Source organism: Haplochromis burtoni, unplaced genomic scaffold (genome assembly GCF_018398535.1).
Source record: "Haplochromis burtoni strain Fernald_Lab_line unplaced genomic scaffold, NCSU_Asbu1 Contig_145, whole genome shotgun sequence".
Taxonomy (NCBI): Eukaryota; Metazoa; Chordata; class Actinopteri; order Cichliformes; family Cichlidae; genus Haplochromis; species Haplochromis burtoni.
This window is the reverse complement of record NW_024582506.1, coordinates 1,150,160-1,170,945: the sequence shown is the minus strand read 5'-3', so window position 1 is coordinate 1,170,945 and position 20,786 is coordinate 1,150,160. Positions and strand designations below refer to the sequence as shown.

At 40.5% G+C, this 20,786-nt stretch overlaps 1 protein-coding gene across 1 annotated transcript; it reads right to left on the bottom strand.

Moving 5' to 3' along the window:
• Nucleotides 1-1,435: 1,435 nt before the first annotated feature.
• crabp1a (cellular retinoic acid binding protein 1a) lies at nucleotides 1,436-20,622 on the bottom strand. The gene is made up of 4 exons (NM_001286312.1): nucleotides 20,472-20,622; nucleotides 16,652-16,830; nucleotides 6,589-6,702; nucleotides 1,436-1,800 (listed from the first exon to the last, which is right to left on the bottom strand). Exons 1-4 carry the CDS (start codon nucleotides 20,539-20,541, stop codon nucleotides 1,750-1,752), a joined length of 414 nt encoding a protein of 137 aa, NP_001273241.1. The 5' UTR covers nucleotides 20,542-20,622; the 3' UTR covers nucleotides 1,436-1,749.
• Between the last annotated feature and the right edge of the window lie 164 nt (nucleotides 20,623-20,786).

The following is a 20,786-nucleotide window of genomic DNA, read 5'->3' as shown; positions in this document are numbered from 1 at the left end:
CCTCTATAGGTTGGAAGACGAGACTTTCCACGATGCACTGAGCGCTCCTTCTCCACTGGCCTTTTTTCACTCACAATATATTTATTTTTATTTATTTATATATTAATTTATTCCTACACCTTCATGTTGGAGGTTTCTTCCTGCTAAAAGGGATTTCTTCCTCACCACTTTTGCCAAGTGCTTCCTTAGGGATCACTGGGGTTCTCTCTCTAATTATGTAGGGTCCTTGCACTATAAAGTGAGGCTGTGAACTGCCGACCTACAAAAAAACATTGCGTTATAAGGAAGAGAAGTAAAGAAAAGGGTAAGAAAACTGAATGAGAAACTTTTTAACCCATTCAGAGGTGGACTTGCTGGTGTTTTTCAGATTATTGTCCTGCTGTGTAACTCAAGGACTTCAGGTCAAAAGTTCTCCTGAGTTTTCTGGTAGAGAGCAGGATTCATGGTTCCATCAGTTACAGCATGCCATCCATGTCCTAGACCATCACACTAACGCCACCATGTTTGACTGTTTGTGTAATCTTTTTATGAAATGCTGTGTTAGTTTTATGCCCGAAGTAACCGGTTGCAAACCTTTCAAAAAAATTCAGCTTTTGTCAGATCAGACGTTAGAAAATTTTCCTAAAAGTCTTGTGGGATCATCAAGATGTTTTTGAGAGATGTAATGAAAATGACTCGGCCTTCCGAAAAACATGGTTAATCTCAGTAAATTCTCGATTTAACAAGGTGACAATTACTTTTTCACACAGGGCCAGGAAGGTCTGGAAAGAGCTTTTTCCTCCAAGAAATGAAATCATCATTCAAAAACTGCACTTTGCAATTACTCAGGTCATCTTTGTCTATTATTAAAATTTGTTTGATGATCTGAAATATGTATTACAAATATGCAAAAAAAAGAAGATAAGAAACCAGGAAGAGGGCAAATTATTTATTTATTTTTGCAGATTTTACTGATTCTATACATGCGGTTTTGTGTTACCAGTGAAGTTGCAGCTCTCTTTCCAGCCATGTAAACTGGGGAAGGGTCTTGGTAAGGCTAGTTGATCAGGACTTTATTCAAAGTAGGATGATGCCAGTAGTTGTTTTGTCTCGTGAGTGACTGCACTGCATGCTCATAGGGTGGCTGTAGCTCAGGACGTAGAGCAGGACATCTACTAGCCAGAAGGGTGGTGGTTTGATCCTGCATCCATCAGAGTGTGAATGTTCGATAGTAAAAAAGTGCTTGTATGAATGTGAGGGAATGGGTGAATGATGCATGTTGGATAAAGTGTTTTGAGTGCGCAGGTAGAGTAGAAAGGTGCTATTGCTACCATTGTCACTGAAGCAACTCATACATGTGAACGCCGTTTCTCTCCTTGTGGTGCTTTCACCAAACTATTCCTTTCACTTTAAATTCATGTAATCGAGAAATGAGCGCAGAGACTATTTGTTTCCATTTTTTATTGTGTGTTCTCATTGAACATGAACATTTAATCGATGCAACTGATGACTAACTCCTACTTAAACAGCCGACACCGGGATTGTACGTATGGATATGGAGATACCCAGCTACTGTACTGCTGACACAATATTCACTATTAATAACCAGATTACAGAGACATCGCTATGGGGTACTAAGCAGGCTGATGCTGAGAGATAATACAGGATACGTCGCAAATGCGTTAGCATGTTAGCATGATGTGTTGTTGGGTTTAAATGAGCTGTGGCCCAAATGGGCGTCTGCCTCGGTCTGATGAAGGTCGTAGCGCTTCACTCCCGGACATAAATCCTTGTGCACACTACGTCATCCGCACCAAAAATCTGGAGGGGACAAAAAGATAATTTCATCCATGTGATAGTGATTAACGCTTATAATGGTCACATTTTGAAACTTCAACAAGCCTGCCTAAAAGTCCTAAGGCATTTGGACTTTTTCAGTTTTTGAGTGTGCAAATAAGTGCACACTAAATCTTTCTGAAAGAATGTGACTTTATCATCTGTTCTAAACACACTGAGATGACAAAAGCCGAGCCTTGAGCTAATGCAAACATTTTTTCCCCCCTTTGCACAAAGACACAGACACCGCAGCATAGTTTGTGTTGACATGCAGGACCACAAAATACCAGAAAATATGTGTTCTCAACCGATCTCCCAGGACTGATCATGAACAGGTTTTGTATTTCACATGAGAGTACTGATGTGTTTCCTGTAGTCTTATTACTGTTGAAGTGCAATGGGCTCATTTGGAAATGGCTTATGTCTGTTTCTGAATATGTCCTTTGTTTGCTATGAAATTGAATTTCATTTGTTCTCCACTGTTTTCTTTATAAATTTAAAGTTTATATGCTTTTTTAAAAAAAATAAATTTCTGCTGTATATACAGGAGAATTTCCAGAATTTTTCTTTCTTTAAATAGAGTGGCACAGGTGGGCCTAAGACAGGAATTTAAAAATGTTCTCTTAAACCATTTAAACAACAGTGAGGTATCTGAGGGGGAATCAGGGGTGGTGTCCTCAAAGAAATTGTCTACAGAACCAAAAATCTGTGCCAAAGGTGACAAAAAGATTCTAGTTTCTCAGTTTCCCCCTCGCTCACATCCAGAATCTGATGATAGCTGCTGAATTCTTTGGTCAAAAAAAAAAAATCATACTAGCAGTTGTTCACCGTTAAACTTTAAATGGGTGTTCAGTTCAGTTTTATTATATTTATATAGCATCAATCATAACAAGGCGTTTTATATTGTAAGATAAAGACCAACCCTACAATAATACAGAGAAAACACCAACAGTCAGAGAACCTCTTTGAGCAAACACTTGGTGACAGTGGGAAGGAAAAACTCCCTTTTAACAGGAAGTCCAAGGAGCTTGAAAAGAAAAGCGTCTGGACTTCTTTAGGTTTCTTGATTTGATTGATTTCTTTACTTCTTGATTTCAAGAAACTTAAAGAAGTCCAGATGCTTTTCTTTCCAAGCTCATTAGACTACGATCACCTGGATGACTGAGGACCTTCACAGACCTTTTAACAGGAAGGAAACCTACAGCAGAACAAAGGCTCAGAGAGAGGCAGCCATCTGCCGTGCGACGGGTTGGAAGTGAGGGGAGGGAGACGGGACAAAAGACACACCGTGGAAGAGAGACAGAGGTTAATAATAACTAATAATAAATGCAAAGTGCTGTATAAACGCAGAGTGCATCACGGGAAGCCCCCAGCAGCGACAACCACATGTCATACGGCTGAGAGTGTGTCAGAGGTTGTGTGTGGAGGCGTGGAAGATATGACCCAAACGCTGGACTCACGGTGCAGAAATGAAGAGGATTTATTGGAGGGTGAATGAACAAAGCAGGAACGATGGAGTGACTGGCTGGCTGGCTGAAAGACTGGAAGAATGGCTGGCTGACTGACTGACTAACTGAACATATAGACGGAGGGACGACATGAACATCAACATCAATGACACGACAGAGAACTGGTGAAACCGAGGAACTTAAATACACAGGTTGAATGATGACAATGATTGGAAACAGGTGAGTACAGGGCTGAACATAATCTGACTAATGACACGGGAGACAAGCTGACACGGGAAAAAACAGGAAGTGAGAACATTAATGTGGCGAACTAAACTGAACATGAACAAACTGAAATCACTGGGTCAACGACCCAGGAACCCTGACAGAGTGGTTTGAGTCTGCCCCTGCTTTCCTGTCCTTTCTTCACTGAGCCTATCAAATAAAGCTGAAAAAGGCCCCCCAAAAAACCTATATGCTTGATCAAAAAGGAAGGTTTTGAGCCTAATCTTAAAAGTAGAGATAGTGACTGTCTCCCAAATCCAAACTGGAAATGGTTCCACTGAAGAGGGGCCTGAAAGTTCAAGTTAAAGGTGCAGGTAACAGTGCACATGACTCCCACCCACTGGGATCTGAATTGCGTTGTATAGATTTCATACTAGAGAGCTGGCAGGATAAAAATATCCGATGTCTGTGCCTGACATTTATGTTTCCACACACGCCTCCATCGAATAACATCTAGAAAGGTTCTGGGCTGCGACACATGTGTTATAATGGTTTTAGACTCATATTAATAGGTTTCCCATTTTATTTTTGGCCATTTAGTTGTCAATCAGAGTGATTGAAAGATACTTTCAAATCTACTTACTTTCTCCTTAGAAAGTATTCTTGCTTTGAATTCTGAACCAAACAACAATCTGCTTTTTTCTTCAGGATAATGTCAAGAGAATAAGATTATGTGGGCTGAAGAAGAAAACTTTTCTCCTTTTAATAGTGAAGTATGTGCCACTACATCAGTGTCACATTTATGCTCATCAGTCTGGGTCTACCTCACACTGCCGATGATGAAACCAAAGGAAACTTCTGAATGACTGATTTATGCACAGCTCGAGCCCAGCCTTCTGTTCTCTGATTTCATTTCAAGATGATGCAGCTGCAAAAAGACGTCCACACAACAACTTTATCCCTCAAGTATTTCCAGACTTAAACCAATTAAACGGATCATGCAAATCATATGGAAATGTGCCCTAGTTATGTGCCACATTCAGACCATTGCTGTGTGATCTTGAGTCTTCCTTTGAGTCAGGAGCTGAAGCTCTGCTATTGTTAGTCGCTTTTTTTTTTTTTTTTAAAGCAGATAGCTTCAAATTAGATTCACACAATATTTCTTTCGGGTTTTGCAGCTCCTTGTCTGACAGAAAGGCATCTGGGTGTGAAGATGACTCGTGGCTCTCTCGTTCTCGTAATGGTGCTTCATGACGTGCTGAACAATTAGTAAATGATGCCTCTGTTCGTTCAGTGATTTAGAAATAAAGCAATCAAGAGTGTTGGCTTTCCGCTTCAATGAGTTTAAAAAAACATAAACCATGTAAACCTGCTTGTTTAGTGTGTGGTGTGTTTCTGTTTCTGTTTGTTGAATTTCTTGTTTCGTGTTTCTAATAGTCTTATTTTCCCAGTGTTCCCAGTAGTGTTTATGCATTTATTTCCCTTACATTTCATCTGCCTTCTGTCTTGCATTTGGTCTTTGCAATTTTATAACAAATTAGGGAGATAAAAAGTCTGGAGGGTTTTTAAAAAAATGTTTTTTAAAGTTTAACATTTGGTAATCCTGCTTAAGAACTCTTATAATCTGTCCAGTGAGATGAAATGCAAACCAAAGGAGCCTATCAGAGACCTATCAGAGTATAGTGCATTAGTTGCCTAAACCTATCCGCAGATGGCTCCAAATGTAATCCAGGCAGCGATTATGTTTGCCACTCCAAAGTCATTTTAGTAATCTATAGACCAGAGCGTAGACCACTGAGTCAAGGTTAGACATCAGCCTGGCAGATCAGATGATGTCTCAGCTGACAGCCTTGCGTGAGTCCTATCCTGTCACATCCCCCATGCTGTTTAATCAGCTTCAGCTTGTGCACATGTGCTGCTTCTCTGCAAGCCCCTTTGCAACCCAGAGGTTAATGGCAAGGCAATGGCACACTACTCCTTAGTATTATCATGGATGGACAGTTTAAATTACATTGAATATTATTCTTTAAACTCTACATATTATTCTTTAAACTCTACAGTAGCATGGACAAATGTGGCTTCAAGCTTCTCTGACTGTGTAGCGACGTACATGGATAATAACAGTGAGGAGAGCTGAGAAGCACAGAGCGTGAGCTTCTGTCACAGTTCAGCAGGATCACTCTCCGTAAGTGTGTGAATGCTTCAGCTCCTCCACAGCAGCATGGCTACCAGAGGGGCAAGCTCTGTAACACATTTTGCTTTTATCGCCTCGAGAAGAATTCATATGTTCAGCCTCCTCAGCTTGTCAGTTTGAACAAGGAGCTTCGAGCAAAATACTATTTAGACACTGAGGATTTGATTTAAGCTGTTTCTTGCTTGATTCTGGCCTGTAATATAGAGCTATATAAACATTCTGTGATGACTTATTTTCAGCATCTAAACCTTCCATATTGTTTCAGGCTTTGGCCTTTTGGATATTCATCTCATAAGAACAACAGGAATGAGTGTGGGAGCGCTGAACATTGAGAATAGAAAGCTGTTGAGGCCCTGAGAACTGGTCTTCTGATGCGTTGCTCTGCTCCCCTGCACGTCATTTGAGGGGCTTCAGACCCATTGACTCCTGCCCATATTAATCTGGATAAATACAGGGGGTATTACTGCAATGTCAGCGTAGCAGCCCCTCTTGTTCTCTTTTCACATCTCTCTGCGGGGTGGATGAAAGCTTGCCTCCTTGGGAAACAGCCTCTCTCATTTCCTTTATGGATGAATCTCCAGGGTGACTTCATACACTCACTGCCTGAGTTTTATTAACCATTTCTCAAACAGAGTACACTAGTTGCTGAAAAGGCACATCTTAATGCATCTGATGTCTTCTGGGTCCAAGCCGTGATGCCTTACAGAAGAAACCTTACAGATCCTGCTCTCGATCCGTGTAAAATAACATTTTTAAGCGAACATTCATTCTTTGTCTTTCTCTTCATTTAGCCTCGACTTTTCTGCTTTTGTGTTGGTAAAGTTGCTTTGGGGTTTTTTTCTAAGCAACAGCGGTCATCTATTAAGAGGCTTTCAGTGAGAAGATGACTTATTAGTGTGCGCTCACCAGTGTGAGCTCATCTCCATTCAGCTCTCGGGTCCAGAAGGTCTTGGGGCCGTCACCATCCACCAGAGTCTGCTGACAGTGAATTTTGTTCTCTGACTCCCAGGTGGCGAGGCTCTGGGAAGACAGGGACAAAAAGGCACCAGGGTCAGCACGATTTTCTAGAAGATATATATTCATGTTGCACTTTTACACTGTTTCAGGGTGTGCAATGTGATCATTTCCCAAATGGGCTTTTTGAATTTTACCCTTAATGCATGTGAGCATCAGCACTAAGTTGATTTAGCCAGAAGTGAGTTTTGCTCACAGACTGCATGTCAAAGATGCATTCAGCATTTTGACCGCCGCCATCTTGTTTTGTTTTTTTAAACTACGCATTATGAGAAACCGAAGAATGCTGTGTGTTCAGACACTGCTGACTTGCCAATCACAAGGTAGCACACCCTAAAACATGTCCAGCTTTAACATGAGTTTCATTCTAAATGGGAGCAATAATTTCAAACATGAACATTAAGCTATGCTGAACAATAACTAAAAGTAGTAACTGAGATCATAAATACACAAGGAAAATCTTTACCGAGCTCATAAATCAGAGAACACGAGAAAGACTTCTGAGAAACTTCTGAGAAATCGCCATTAGAAAGAAATGTAGGATTTAACCTTTTATTACCCAGACAGCTCACAGGCCACGTGGACTTAGTTTCAAATTTTGGCTGTAAAATGACCAAAATTACAGAATTACCAAAAATGACCAAAATGGTTGATGAGTTACTGTAATGTAAGGGTACTGTGTACACAGCAGAACTCTGTGAATGCATAAAGGTTTCACATTTGGTTGATATATAGTTCCCAAGCTTGATGTTTTACTGTATATTTAAAATATCAATATAGCAACGATTTGTAGAACATTTACACATTTACCAATTTTAAACTCATTTGCCAGCATTAATGTATCTTCAGTCTAGCCATGTACTGGTTCAGTGGACGTATTCGCCAATAACCTGACTGAACAACTTTATTCGGCCACACATGAATTAGAACAACAAGCAAAGCTGCTTACAAACACTTGATGCATGTAACACATTACAGCCAGTCCTGGCAGACCTCCATTGGCTTCACATTTGCTAAAAAATCCAACACAGCCTACTTGAGAGAAAAACCCCCCAAAAAGGTCAGCGTATATAATTTAGACGGTGTGGGACTCATAAACTGCCCTTCTAGTTCATTTCAGCTGTCCACTGTTTCCACAGCTGTTCTGTTAAATAAACTGTATGATATTTTAGGAAATGTGCTTCTCTTTCTGGATACGAATTCATTGAGGAGTCATTTTACATCATACATGTTAATTTACTCTTTGTTGTAATTTTACTCAGATTTCATATATTTAAAAATGAGAGAAGAATTCAGAATTAGAGAACTTTTTTTTTCTAGTTTAATCAGTGTCACTGGCATCTACCGGTTTAACAGAGTGAAGCAGGGAGGTATGCAGTTTAGCACAAAGACTGGAAACTCAGTGTACCACCAGCTCTATTATAACACCAAATGTTTTATTTTGTTAATCCATTATTTTATTGAATTTAACAAAATATCAGTTTGTAACTGGTGGCTAGGTTGTCACTCAAGAATAAAAACACTGCCTTATTCTTCTCTGACTCTGATTTCCCACAGTTGAAGTTTGCTTCGTCTCCATACAACCAGCTGCATTTTTCATTTCAGCATTGCATCCTAATTAGCTAAGTGATCTCACTCCAAAGCCTGGAACTGATCAAAGCTGTCAAAGCATTATCCAAGACTGCATTTAAGCTTAAAAAACCCTAAAAAATCTCTACAATATGAACTCTCACATGGTGGAGTATTTGTGTTTTGATTTCTGATCATTTGTTTGATAGTTTGTGCTATTTTGTAATTCGAAAAAAGCACCATTCCTCTGATTTGAATTCAGCAGCCACCTCGGTTTCTCAGAGGCAAATGTTAATCACCATATCAAAGGTAGCCAAAGCCATCACAGATCCCCGCGGGCTGCCGTCCACAGTCTTTGCCAAGCTGAAGAACAGCAGGGCTTTCTTCCAGCGTTCCCTCTGTTTATCAGCCACGACAGCAAGGCTGATATGGTTTTTCACTTTGTAACTCTGTGTGTATCAGTAGCAAGTCTTAGAGAGATTTCCTGTAGCAGGAACTATACCACAAAGACTTTATATGGTGCTCATATTTATATATCTGTGGACAGATTTTACCAAACGTCACATGCAGTAACAGCTGTGCAGCTGACATAAAAAATAAAAAAGTCAGCTGATGATATTCCTGCCAGATCATCTACTACTTTCTTTCTTTAGCTCTTTTTTCCACTCTTTGCCTTTTTTCTTTTTTCTTCATTTGATCTTTCTTTTGCTTTCCTAGTCACAGATAAATTCTCATGCATCCTAAGTGCTTATGTACACACATTTGAGGCCAAGACCAATGTCTGCAGCATGTGTTTCACCTTTTCCAGTGTTGTCTGTAGTGTTTTACTTATCAGAAAATCCCCTGTCTTTGCTTTTCTTTTAGTCTCTCATGTTTTACCAGATGCAAATAATATGATGGGATGTGGAGGGAAAACATCTCATTTCCTGTTAAGGTTTAAAGTTTTATGTTGGATTTTTCAAGCTTTCTTTCAGAGCCCAAAATAACACTCTCGCTCAGCTTCCTCCCACAGTTTGATCACATTATCTCTCTAACGGCAGTGTTTATCCTTTGCCTTTCCTTGCAGCTGCCAGAAGACAAATGACGTGTCAGACTGGTAAAGAGAGGGCAGATGCACAGTTTTTTCTAAGAACCGTTTAAAACTGACTCCTACAAAAAGATGACAGATATTTGAAAAGAAAATCGCAACCTCTTTAGTGATAGATTCCCACGGGAACTTATGGCCACAAATTGTCATTTCGTTCATCTAATATGCGTCTTTGCAATTTTTTCATTGTTTCAAAATGGCTTTTGCGGGCATATTTTTCAGTATCCCATAATAATATCATATGAGCATATGAGAAAATAGAGAAGAAAAAAAGCTAATGTTGGCTGTTAAATTTCAGAATCTTTAGATTATTATCGATCAATGAATATCTCAGTGTAAACCTGTGTAACTGTGGTGGGTCTCAGACCCCAGAGTTAGTGTTCTTCCGCCATTATCATGTTGAGCAAGGATCAACATCGCAATTGACCAATCATGTTGTTGTGATGTCATAGCTTTGCATGTGGGGAAAAAAGAAAAAAATGTGCTTGATTATACAAAACTCCCTTGTGGTAAAAATGGTAAACATTTCCACTCTTTTCTTTATTAATTTATACAATGTAATAAACACTTTACCAAGCAGCATATCCGATCTGACATCCGAGCGTTAGCTAGCTTTAAGGCTAGTGCTAATTGAACGCGATTGGTCAGTTGCACTGCTGATCTTGTACCAGCATTATTACGATGGTGTACAAACAATACCACTGCATCAGATTAACATATCATAATTATTGCATCATTTCCTATATTTTTTGTCATTGAAAGCATTGCTCTTTAGGTTGAAGTGCTACACACAACATTAGGTGGAATTATGAAAATCACTGGGTATTTATTAAAGCGTTTGACACAGCAGTATTTCTCTAAGATGTACATCGAGGTCATGTGAAACTTGACTAAGCAAAAGGTAAACGGTCCGCCCTTAGAAAGAAATTTTTATCATTAGCCGGTGTTACAGTGGTTCGTTAGCAAAAAGGACACCACCATCATCAGTGCTGCCCATCAGCATAAATGAAGAAAGTGCTCTTTGCTATGTTGTGCTCAGATGATTTTTTACATTTACAAATGCAAAAACCACAATTGCAGGTAGTAAATTACCTGATAATAACCACCTCTCTCCACTAAAGCGTATCTCCTTTAACTTTCGCTGTCACCTCTGGCATTGACAGGAAGCACCTTATCAGTTACCACACTTGCACAGATTAACCGGAGCTTTTTAACCTTGTGGTGGTGTTAATAAGCCCTCTGCTCTTCACAAGGTGCAGATCAGTTTGTAATCCTTTTAACCACTGGTGCAGCCAAGCCTGAAGGCTAAAACCCAGTAAGGGCTTCTCTGCCAACCTCATCCACCTGAAACCTCGCCAACACCCGCGCACTCCCTCTCGCCCCTGTGGCACATGTGCCAGGGTCAGCGGGTCCTGCCTTCTGCAGGTTTTGCTCTAGAATTGTGTAATAATTGCCACACAAGGGAACAGCAGGCTTGCTGCTGACCACCATTGCTTCATTTTTACCTTGAAATATGCAGCAGTATTTTTAATTGTGTTTAAAATAAAATCGTGATTATGTGGGGCATTTCATCACCTTTCATCTCCCTACAGCTTTACTGTTTTGATTTAAAGCCTTAAGCTAAACAGCTGTTTTAAGACAAAGGGGGCATTAAAGCCTTGCCAGCAACAAACTGCAGGGAGCTCAGTGGTAATAATGGTCTATTTAGTAGTTTAATACACAGTAAGTGGTTAAATAAGCTTAAGATTGGGTGCATATTGGAAAGACCGGCTTCAAATAAATAATAGTGTTGCTTTATCTGTAAATTGGCAACTGCTAAAAAATAATTCTCCTTGTAATGTTGAACCATCAATGCTATACAGTGTTTTCAGTTTCAGCCTCCCGTGAGTGTCCGGGATTTGTTCAGCACTGTTTGCATAACCCCTAATTAGTGGCTGAACTCAGTCCAACACTGAGGTTGTTGTCATTTTCTTTTCTGTGAAAATGTCCTGCTGGTTTGCAACCATCTCCTCTTTTTTCACTTGTTTCAGGCACTCTGTGGTCTCAGGAGAGAAACATGGGATCAGTCAGAATGCAGAACGAGAAGAATTTGCTGCACATCAAAACTAGCTAGAAGACTTTTTTGTTATTATTATTTATATTATAATTTAAAATATTTGGTCCCGTGCTGAATTTGTAAGTCTTGCAAAGACGTGAACATTATCTAATTTTTGGACAAGCCCTTGTTGGTGGTAAGACATTTCTTGAAGTTGGTCAGTTTGCAGACATCTCAGGGTGGACTCCTTTAGGTTTCTTGGCTGCTGCTCAACAACTTGAAGGACTGAAGTCTGGAGACTAGCTAGGCCACTCCATGACCTTAATGTGTTCTTCTTTAGCCGCTCCTTTGTTGGAATGGCTGTTTTGGGTCTTTGTCTTGCTGGAAGACCCATCCATGACCCATTTTCAGTGTTCGGACTGAGGGAAGGAGGTTCTTATCCTCCGTCTTTTTTTGTTGTTATTCTGTCTCCAGTAAAATGAAGCTGCCATAAAAAATATGTACAGTTCATTTCTTCGTGAGTGAACAAACAAATTCAGAAGTGGATTGAATAATTATTTCCCCTACTGTACATGCTATAACACAAATTTGATTAAGCCAAACACAATAAATATAAACCCCTATTTAAAGTGGCCCGACAGCCACTTTAATTTAAAGACAATTTTACATTTAAATCCAGGGTCAGGCACACCTCTGCCTGTACCTTTTGTCTTTCATAAAGCCTTTCGCCCCTAATTGCAGTGACGCTGATGCGCTAGCCCAAGCAACCAGAGGTGAGAAATGTGTGACGGTAACTTGACTTGTCGCCTTCCTAGCAGAGATGCTGAGAGCTGTGTAGCCCAGCCCCAGGGCTCAGACAGAGGGAGCCAACGCTGTCATATAAAATGGGTCATGTCTGCTCCCCCTGGCTGCAACATGTAGATCAAACCATAAAACAAAAGGTAAAGACAACAAGTCTGTGTGTCACATGTTATCCGGTGAGTGCAGCTAAAGCATTCAGGTATTATCTGCAGTGCTACAGAGAGAAAGATACAAGGCTCAAACTGTTAATGAGTTCAGTCCAAATACCCACAGGGACGCTGTGGTTTGGGATAAATACACACTGTATCTCCAATTTCTCAGGCTTTGGGCTGAATTATATTGACTAGCACATGCATGCAATTACACAGTTTCCTTTCCGTGTGCAGAATTTCTTCTCCACAAGCAGGAATTTCACTCGTCCTGTTGCCCAGGAATATTTTGGGATGTTAACTTTTCCATTACAGATTTGAAAATGGAACCAGACAACTGTCTAGCTTTTTGGAAGAGCAAGCTGGCGGGGAAATTACATAATACAGGATAAAGAAAAGCAGCTTGAAAACTGTGAAAGTTGCTACTGAATGTCGATGACCAATTCTAATAAAAAGAAAAAAGGTCTCTAAACGACTTCAGTCCCTCACGAATAGATGATAAAGGTATAGCGTGTTTTTTGATCATTTTTTATGAGACTTGCAATGAAGTAGATTAACATTAAAAGGGAACCTCTTTATGTTTTAATGATGGTTGCTAATATTACCATTAACAGAGTTTTATATATGGAGTTCATGTAGGTTCATGTGTGTACTGTACAAGTAAACCCAGTGAGCCAGTGGGTAAGACTAATCTCTGTATGATGTTAACTAGTGGCAGTATTCCCAATATAGGGATGTCAGGTGCAGATGCCCCACCCACCTGTTGTTTAAATCTTCTAAGAGGGGCAGCCAATCAGAGGAAAGTTGTCTTAAACGGAGGAGCTAAAAGTTCAAATATTTGACAAATATTTGACAATATCTTATCAAAGTATTTTAAAAATATGACTGATCTCCAAATTCATATAGGTTTGAGAAGGTCGACAAGATTCTCATTCGCACATCTGTTATGTAACTCTCTGCACTGCACTTTCTATATTCACATAGGTGAATATACTGCAGCACAGCTCTCACTTATTCCAAGCTACTTTTCTCCTGGCACTTATAGCAGGGTGACAGCTTACTGCTAGATACAGAATCCCTCCCAGCTGCAGGATTTATGCTGTGCAGCTCCAAGTTCTTGTTGAACACAGGCAAATGTAAAAGTGACTATCTTGCTTTTAAAATGCTCGTTGCAAATCTGCACGTGTGGAAATAAAATCCTCAATTTAGTCATGTTAACTTTTATGCTCAGTTGTATGTCTCCTCTAAGTACCACAACCCAAATTAATATGTTTTTCCCTCTTACATACAATAATTTTTATATCAATTATAGGCCCAGAAAGACAGATGTTTAAATCAGTGGCTCCCAAACTTTTTTTGCTAGGCCCCCCTTTGTTTTACAAGAAAAATGTTCTCGCCCCGCCCCCTTCTCGCGTGCGCGCGCACGCACACGCACAAACACATCATCCAACCACACACACCCATATTTTGCTCCATTGCGGTTTATTTCACACCTCAAACATTTAGTTAACACTTAAACAAATACAAGTAATCTGCAATAAATTACAGGTAGTAATAAAATAAACTACTAACTATTTTACACTGTGTCCACATCTACACTGGTATTTTTCAAAACGCAGCTGTTTCGTCCACAAACGGCGTTTCGAATCACCGAAAACTGAGATTTTTTTAAAACTCCTTTTTTGCATTGTGTGGACAAGGAATACAGAGTTGGTCACGCAACGTCAAAGGTATGTGCCTTTTTTCCCATCACGCTGTGCGCCACGTTATTGTTTACATGAGATGAATTGCAGAATGACAGATAGAGACAAAATACTGTTAATCTGACTATCTTCAGGTTTTACAAGCTTACATATACACACGCAGTTACAGTCCCTCCATTTAGAAAGGCAGAGGCTTCATGGTGTGACAACCCTGCTGGGTGTGATTATTTTACGCATAGTTGTTTGTTTTTTTTCATGTGCTATAATATTCAACATTGCTATCAATATATTTTTCAAAAAATGCCTCTCTGTGCAAAATGGGTTTAAAACATAAATAACTGTGGGATACTGTTTGTCCGTGATTTGAACAGCCCAGTGCTTGATCCCGACACAGGGAAAACCAATTCACCTTGGCACTTGTGCAGGTGAAACCAAAGGGCAGATATGCTTCACCAAAAGTTCATTTTTCTTCCTTCCTTCACACAGATTTGACATTTATAGCAATAAACAATATGACACCATGTATAAACTACATAAACAAAGTAACTAATGATATTACAGTAACAAATATAAAGTAGAAAAACGTCCACGTCTCCATTTACAGTACATAAATATTATCTCTGTAATATCAGGAAATGACTGAATGCAGATGATGTAAGTGACAAAAGTAAAGTGATTAATTTTCTATTAGGTCAACTTTAGAGGAGTGCAACTGATCATATGAGATCATTTTATTCGTTGATATGCAGACACAGGTGGCGCTCAGCTCTAAGAAGGTCAGTTTTCACATGGGCCTTATCAGGCTTAATCGATCCCCGCTTCCTCTTTATTTAATTGTGCAGCCTGCATATTCACTTTACGGATGATGTAAATGCCTTGTTGTTCAGATCGTATCGAGAGATGTCTCTAAGAGACGAGCTCACTATCATCACAAGCAACAGAGTACAGCTGTTAGTTCAGGATGTCTACATTTCCTCCCCTCAGATATGCAGATTGTTGTAATTATGAATTACACATTGAGTGACTGTTGCTTTACTGGGATTTGTTATTAAATGAACAATTTTATTACATCCTTAGTCCACTCTGCTCCCCCTGGGGCGCACACACACACACACACACACACACACAATATATATGTATATATATACATATATATGTCTGTGTCAAAACTTTAGCTGCTTTTGAGGATGAAAGAGTCCTCCTTCGGGGACTGCAGAGGTTCAGAGAGAAACTCTCACCAGTGCCCTTAATCTCTCTGCTCTGACGTGAGCATGATACCAATAGATGAGACTGTGAGGAGGTATTAATTTCTCATTCGGGCCTTTGAAACAGCTTTGAAGCTCTTGAAGACAGAAAGAATTACCAGCAGTACAAACAATGCAGACAGTTTAAAGCATGAAGCTTGATTGCATGATTGCATGTAATATCTGCTGGAAAAGAAGACCAAAGACAACTATTTGAGACGTACCAAAGATTACAACATTGTGCTTATATGTCACATCTTTTCATGAAATTAATGTGTTCAAGGATGCCTGCTGATTTAAACCTCACATTAGTGCATGATTTTTTTCTTTTTTCAAACAGCTGCAATGATCTGTATAAAATGCTTAAGCCAACTTTAATGAACTCTAAGGCACTTTGTCAGCAGTTCAGAGGCAATACCCACGACATCCTAACCCTTACACTTAAACTAATTCTGATTTTTTTTAAAGTTTCTATGTCCACCTTCAGGGGACTTCTGTTGCAGCACATGGGAGGCGAGTCCCCACAGTGGGTTTGTGGTCCCACAGTCACACCATTAATCAAGCTTCTCCTAACACATGGGTGACTGTAACATAAACCATCTGCTTCGCATCTTATTTGCTTCACAGAAAAACAGCACAAAAATTATTGTGTTTGAAAAAAACAGAAAAAGATAGAGTTTAACATTTAAATGAGGGTGGGGAAAAGGGAAGTAAAAGCAATGTGGTTCTCATAAGCACCACAAATATAATTGAAAAATCTCAACAGCCGTGTCTTTTTTTTTCATCCAGAAATTATGACTCGATTGCTCAGTAAAATCCACACATCTTGTTTTGAAATCTCTTTCTCTCTACAGAGCTACACCTACCTCTTGTACCACTTTACAGAAGGACATGCGGACCTCAAGGGGCTGTGCTAGTGACACGGTATAAATATTTATGACACCTTTGTGTCTCTAAAACCACCGACATAGGTGGTTTTAGAAAGCAGAAAGAAAATAAGTTCTGCATTAAGTGATTGGTTTGTGGGTTTTTCTTTTTAAGTAACTGGACTGTTTTCAAAGAGCCAGTTCTGCTGATTTTTTATTTATTTTGACAATAAATGAAAATAAAATCCTTTTGACAGTGGTGCTCCTATTCCAGACCGTCCCATTATTTTCTGGTTTTAATTTGCCAAATAATATGCAAACTTAACATTTTCAAGAACCTGAGAGACAAAATTGAGCCTGCTAGAACGACCTAAAACATACCTTTAAACTAAACCAAACTAAGCCAAAAAAAATAGACTTAGTTAGTTTTAGCCTTTATTCTGGACCACGTTTAACTTAAGGTTACGACTTGATTTTTTTTTTACTTCTCACCAAATTTACCTTGCATTTCCGTCCATCCACCGTCTCCTCGTCAAACTCTTCACCGATGTGGAAGTTGATTTCAGTGGTGCGCACACTGGTGGAGGTTTTGATGTAGAACTGCTCCCCGTCCTGACGGATCTCCACATGAGGGTTGGAGGCCGCTGCCACGGCCACCTTCCTCAGCATGGCGTTCACTCCTGGATGGACACAACCCGAACCAGGTCAACAAGAGGGAGAAACAAAGGTCAGTCTCACGATTGGAGCTGGGTTTCACTAATTTATAGTTTCAAAATATCCTTTATGATGTTTTAAAGTTGTTCAAACTCTCCACTGTCTAAAAAACCTTTTACTTCCTCTCCCCTTATGCAATCTTTCTTCTGACTGGTTGCCCTTCACAAACAGAAGGTTTGAATCATGGTTGGGTGTGGCTTTTCTACCCAGACTCAGTGGTATGTGCTTGGAGTCACAATATTATCCCTTATGTTTGCTCTTGTTGTCTCTGGGACCCATTTTTGGTGTTCACCAAAACCAAATTTCTTTTGTTTTATTAATATTTCAATGTTGGGCTCTTTGGCTTTGGCTCATTTTCCATTAAAAGCAAAAATTAAAACAAGTTAAGTGACTTCACAAGGTTCCACTCACATGATCAAGATGGCAAAAATTCTCTCTGCTCAGATTTTAGAAGAGAGAAGTATTTGAAAGAGTTTTCAGATTGTGAGACCTTTTGGCTTTACTGGATAGTGTAAGGCAGACAGTTGGCAGGAAAGAGGGGAGAGAGTGAGGGACACGCAGGAAATGGTTTGGATCAGACTCGAGCCTAGATCCCACAAGCAAGGACCTCAGCCTTTAATACTTGGGTCACCTGCTCAACCAGATCAGCTACACCAGCATCTTCAATTCAGAGTCTGACTCGGCGCATGAGACTGACCATCAGTCAGCTCCTAAATAAGCTGGTCAGCAGCCAGCAAGGGCAGAAATATGGATGTCAGAAATGGTCTTGCATGGTCTTTGTTTCCAAGGAATGAGCCACCCCACACGCCTGCCAGTGTGGTTACTTGTGGTTCCTCTGATATTCAAAAGTAGAGTGGGAGGAAGAGCCTTTTAGCTTTCAGCCGCTCTTCTGTGGAACCTGCTCCCAGTTTGGATTCAGGAGACAGACTTTCTCTTTACTTTTCACATTAGACTTAAAACTTTCCTTTTTGATAAAGCTTATAGTGAGAGATGGATCAGGTGAACCTGAATCCTCCCTTAGTTTTGCTGCAATAGGCCTCTGGGGGTCTGGGGGCTTCCCGTGATGCACCAAGTGTTTCTTCTTCAGCTCTTTTCACTCTGTGTTTATACACCACTCTGCATTTAACTATTAGTTATTATTCATCTCTAGCTCTCTTAATCATTGTGTCTTTTGTCCTGTCTCCCTCCCCCAACCAGTCATGGCAGATGCCCCCTCCTTCCTGAACCTGGTTCTGCTGGAGTTTTTCCTTCCCACTGTCGCCAAGTGCTTGCTCAAAGGAGGACATTTAAATGTTGGGGTTTTGACTTGTACTTGAAAAGAAGTCAAATAGAGATTTCCAAAAACAAGTCTTTTTAGTCTGTTTTAGTAAAGATACAGTGTTTCTTTTTTTTTTTTTTAATTTTGACACATTATGAGAAAAAGTGGGAAATGCTGTTTATTCTGTACAGTAACAAGATGTAGGAAACCAGCCATCGATATACCCTCAGCCCCACCCAAATAGTCTTCTCTGGGCCTGCATGCCAGTTTCTATCAGCTCAGGACCTTAAATATAGTGAGACAAGCTGACTGCAGGTTTCCTTGTATTGGTTTGTGTTTGCATCCAAACATGTTTGAATATTAACCAAGAATGACAGCGACGCATTTGTGAGTGAAAACACAATAAATGCTCTGTGGCTCGGGCAGAGCCCACAACTATTTCACTAAACTGCACTAAACTCACTGTGAGGGATTATTCAGCCATGTCTGCAAGGAAAGGAAACAAACTGTTGAAGATGTCAGGTCAGGTCAGCGTTGACTTTCTCCTTTTGTTTGACGGGTGCAAAAGTGGTGATCCTGCACGTGGCTCCATGCAGGCGTGTGACAAGTGTTTGGCATGCCCGGTTTGAGTCCGCAAGACCATCTGCCCTTGCGTCCTGCCAAAACCCTGGCTCTTTTATGTCTCAGTGCCCTTCTCCTACCAACAGCCGACTTACAGTCCCATCCATAGACAGTTTATAAGCTTGCAAACAACATCAAGTGTTTCATTTCCCAATCCCTAATTAGCTCAGATCATTCTATCCCCAAACCGCTGTGTTAACAGTCAGGATTCAAAACACATTTGACAGTTTACTTGACCCCACCCATGGTCTAAGGAGATCACAGAGTGGTTTGGGGTTTTTTTTTAGCATTAAATATGCATGAGGATCAGTGCGACCAGCAGGCTGCCCTCATGTCTAAAAAGGCTGCATTTCCTTTGAATTTAATTTGCATGCATGTCTCAAGGTCTATAAACGGTTCTAACGGTGCTAACAACTTGACTAAAGTTTCTATTGAGTATTTACAACATGCTTTGGATGCAGGTTTGCACACATCAGGTCTTTTCGTTCTGCATATTGTCCCCTCTTTCTTCAGGGGAAACCTCTGAGCCAAGAAATAATTATAAAGATGTTGATGGAAAGTGGAGGCCGCAGCACTGGCATCCACGTCAGTTGCCCATCACTGCCCTCTCTCATTCTCATTGATGGGGTCCTTATGTAAGAGCTACCGGGTGATCTGACGTGGCAGATGTTAATGTGTTCCTGAATGGATGAGGTGCTAAACTAGCAGAGTGACTGATTTCCCCATTAGAGTTAAAGCCAGATCAGCTGCTGCCTGGTGAATGTCAAACGCAAAATGGGGAGGGGTTGCTGGAGAGGTGCTTTAGTGAACTTTCCAAACTCCTTAATGACTCCATATAAATAGAGGCTGGAAATGAAAGAAGTGTGATGTTAATTTATTTATCCATAAAAACTGAAACCAGCATTGTTTCAGTCTTTGCCTCGGTGATCTCCAACTAAGGCTATAGGTTCAAACCAGAAGACATTTTTCAAACATGTCAGGAGACCAGATACAGTAGATACGACCAGCATCCATATTGATATTAAATAACATAGATTAGACCTGGATGATTTTTTTTATGCTAAAACCTGAAGTGTCCATTAACATTTTGAATCTTAATCCAGTCTTTGGTGTCAGCAGTTCGGGAGAGTTCCTGGAACCTCTCACAGTGGAACTTCTCCCTGAAGGGTTCTGCATTATTCTAAAGACAGGCGGCCCTTTGCCATGCTCTGCCTGCCTCGGCGCTGCCAGCGTGACTAAACACTGCAACACAATTGAATGACCCAGTTAAACTGGTCTGAACCTAAACCATCACAACCATCAGTTAAGATTAAGAAGAGTGAAAAAACAAAGAAAAAAGAACAGAGGCGAGAGAAAACACTGGGCTCCAGAGACCTCCCCTGGCATTAATGCATGCCCTACTTAAATGCTTAACATGAATAATGTTGTGCACCCCCCGTTTTCCTCCCCATGTAACAATACAACGTCTGTTTAGGGTGGAATTTAGCATCCACTGTTTCTTATCTCCCTTAAAGCCAAGGGTTTTCCCTGCGGCAGCATCTCTCCGTTCTCTGCCTCCTGTTCCCAGGGAGCTTCTCCGAACAATATGATGTTGTCGGAAGTCAGGAATGCCATTCCCAAAGAACAAGAAAAGCCCTTTTCCTATATGGGCATGATGGATAGTCAGCCCTGCACAGAGATGTGGCTCTGGCTGTGGAGGAGACTGAGGGAAGGATAGAGAGGGCTTACCTAGAGCTTTGAGAAGTTCATCAAAATTCTCGCTCTTCTTCATCTTCCAGGTGCCAGCAAAGTTAGGCATGTCTGCTGAGGCTGAGTGAGAGGGCTCCAGAAAGAACCTGTTCCACGCTCTGATGATCTCTCCTCTGTCTCTCTTTGACTCTTTCTCACCCTCCTCTTTCGCTGCGCTCCCGTGTCCTCTGCTCTGGGCTCAGCCTCCCGCTCACACTGTTAACACCCAATTGTTTCTGTTTCTTTATTCACACCGACAGACGCTCACTCACACACACATACACACACACACTCCTGCCGCTTTTTTCATCCGTG

Bases quoted from the DNA above. Each gene is read 5' to 3' on its own strand.
- crabp1a (NM_001286312.1), bottom strand. From the start codon at position 20,541: ATGCCTAACTTTGCTGGCACCTGGAAGATGAAGAAGAGCGAGAATTTT. The intron at 6,703-16,651 runs GTAAATTTGGTG...CTGTCTTCCCAG, and splicing joins TGGATGGACGGAAATGCAAG to AGCCTCGCCACCTGGGAGTC. The intron at 1,801-6,588 runs GTGAGCGCACAC...TGTCCCCTCCAG, and splicing joins ATGGAGATGAGCTCACACTG to ATTTTTGGTGCGGATGACGT.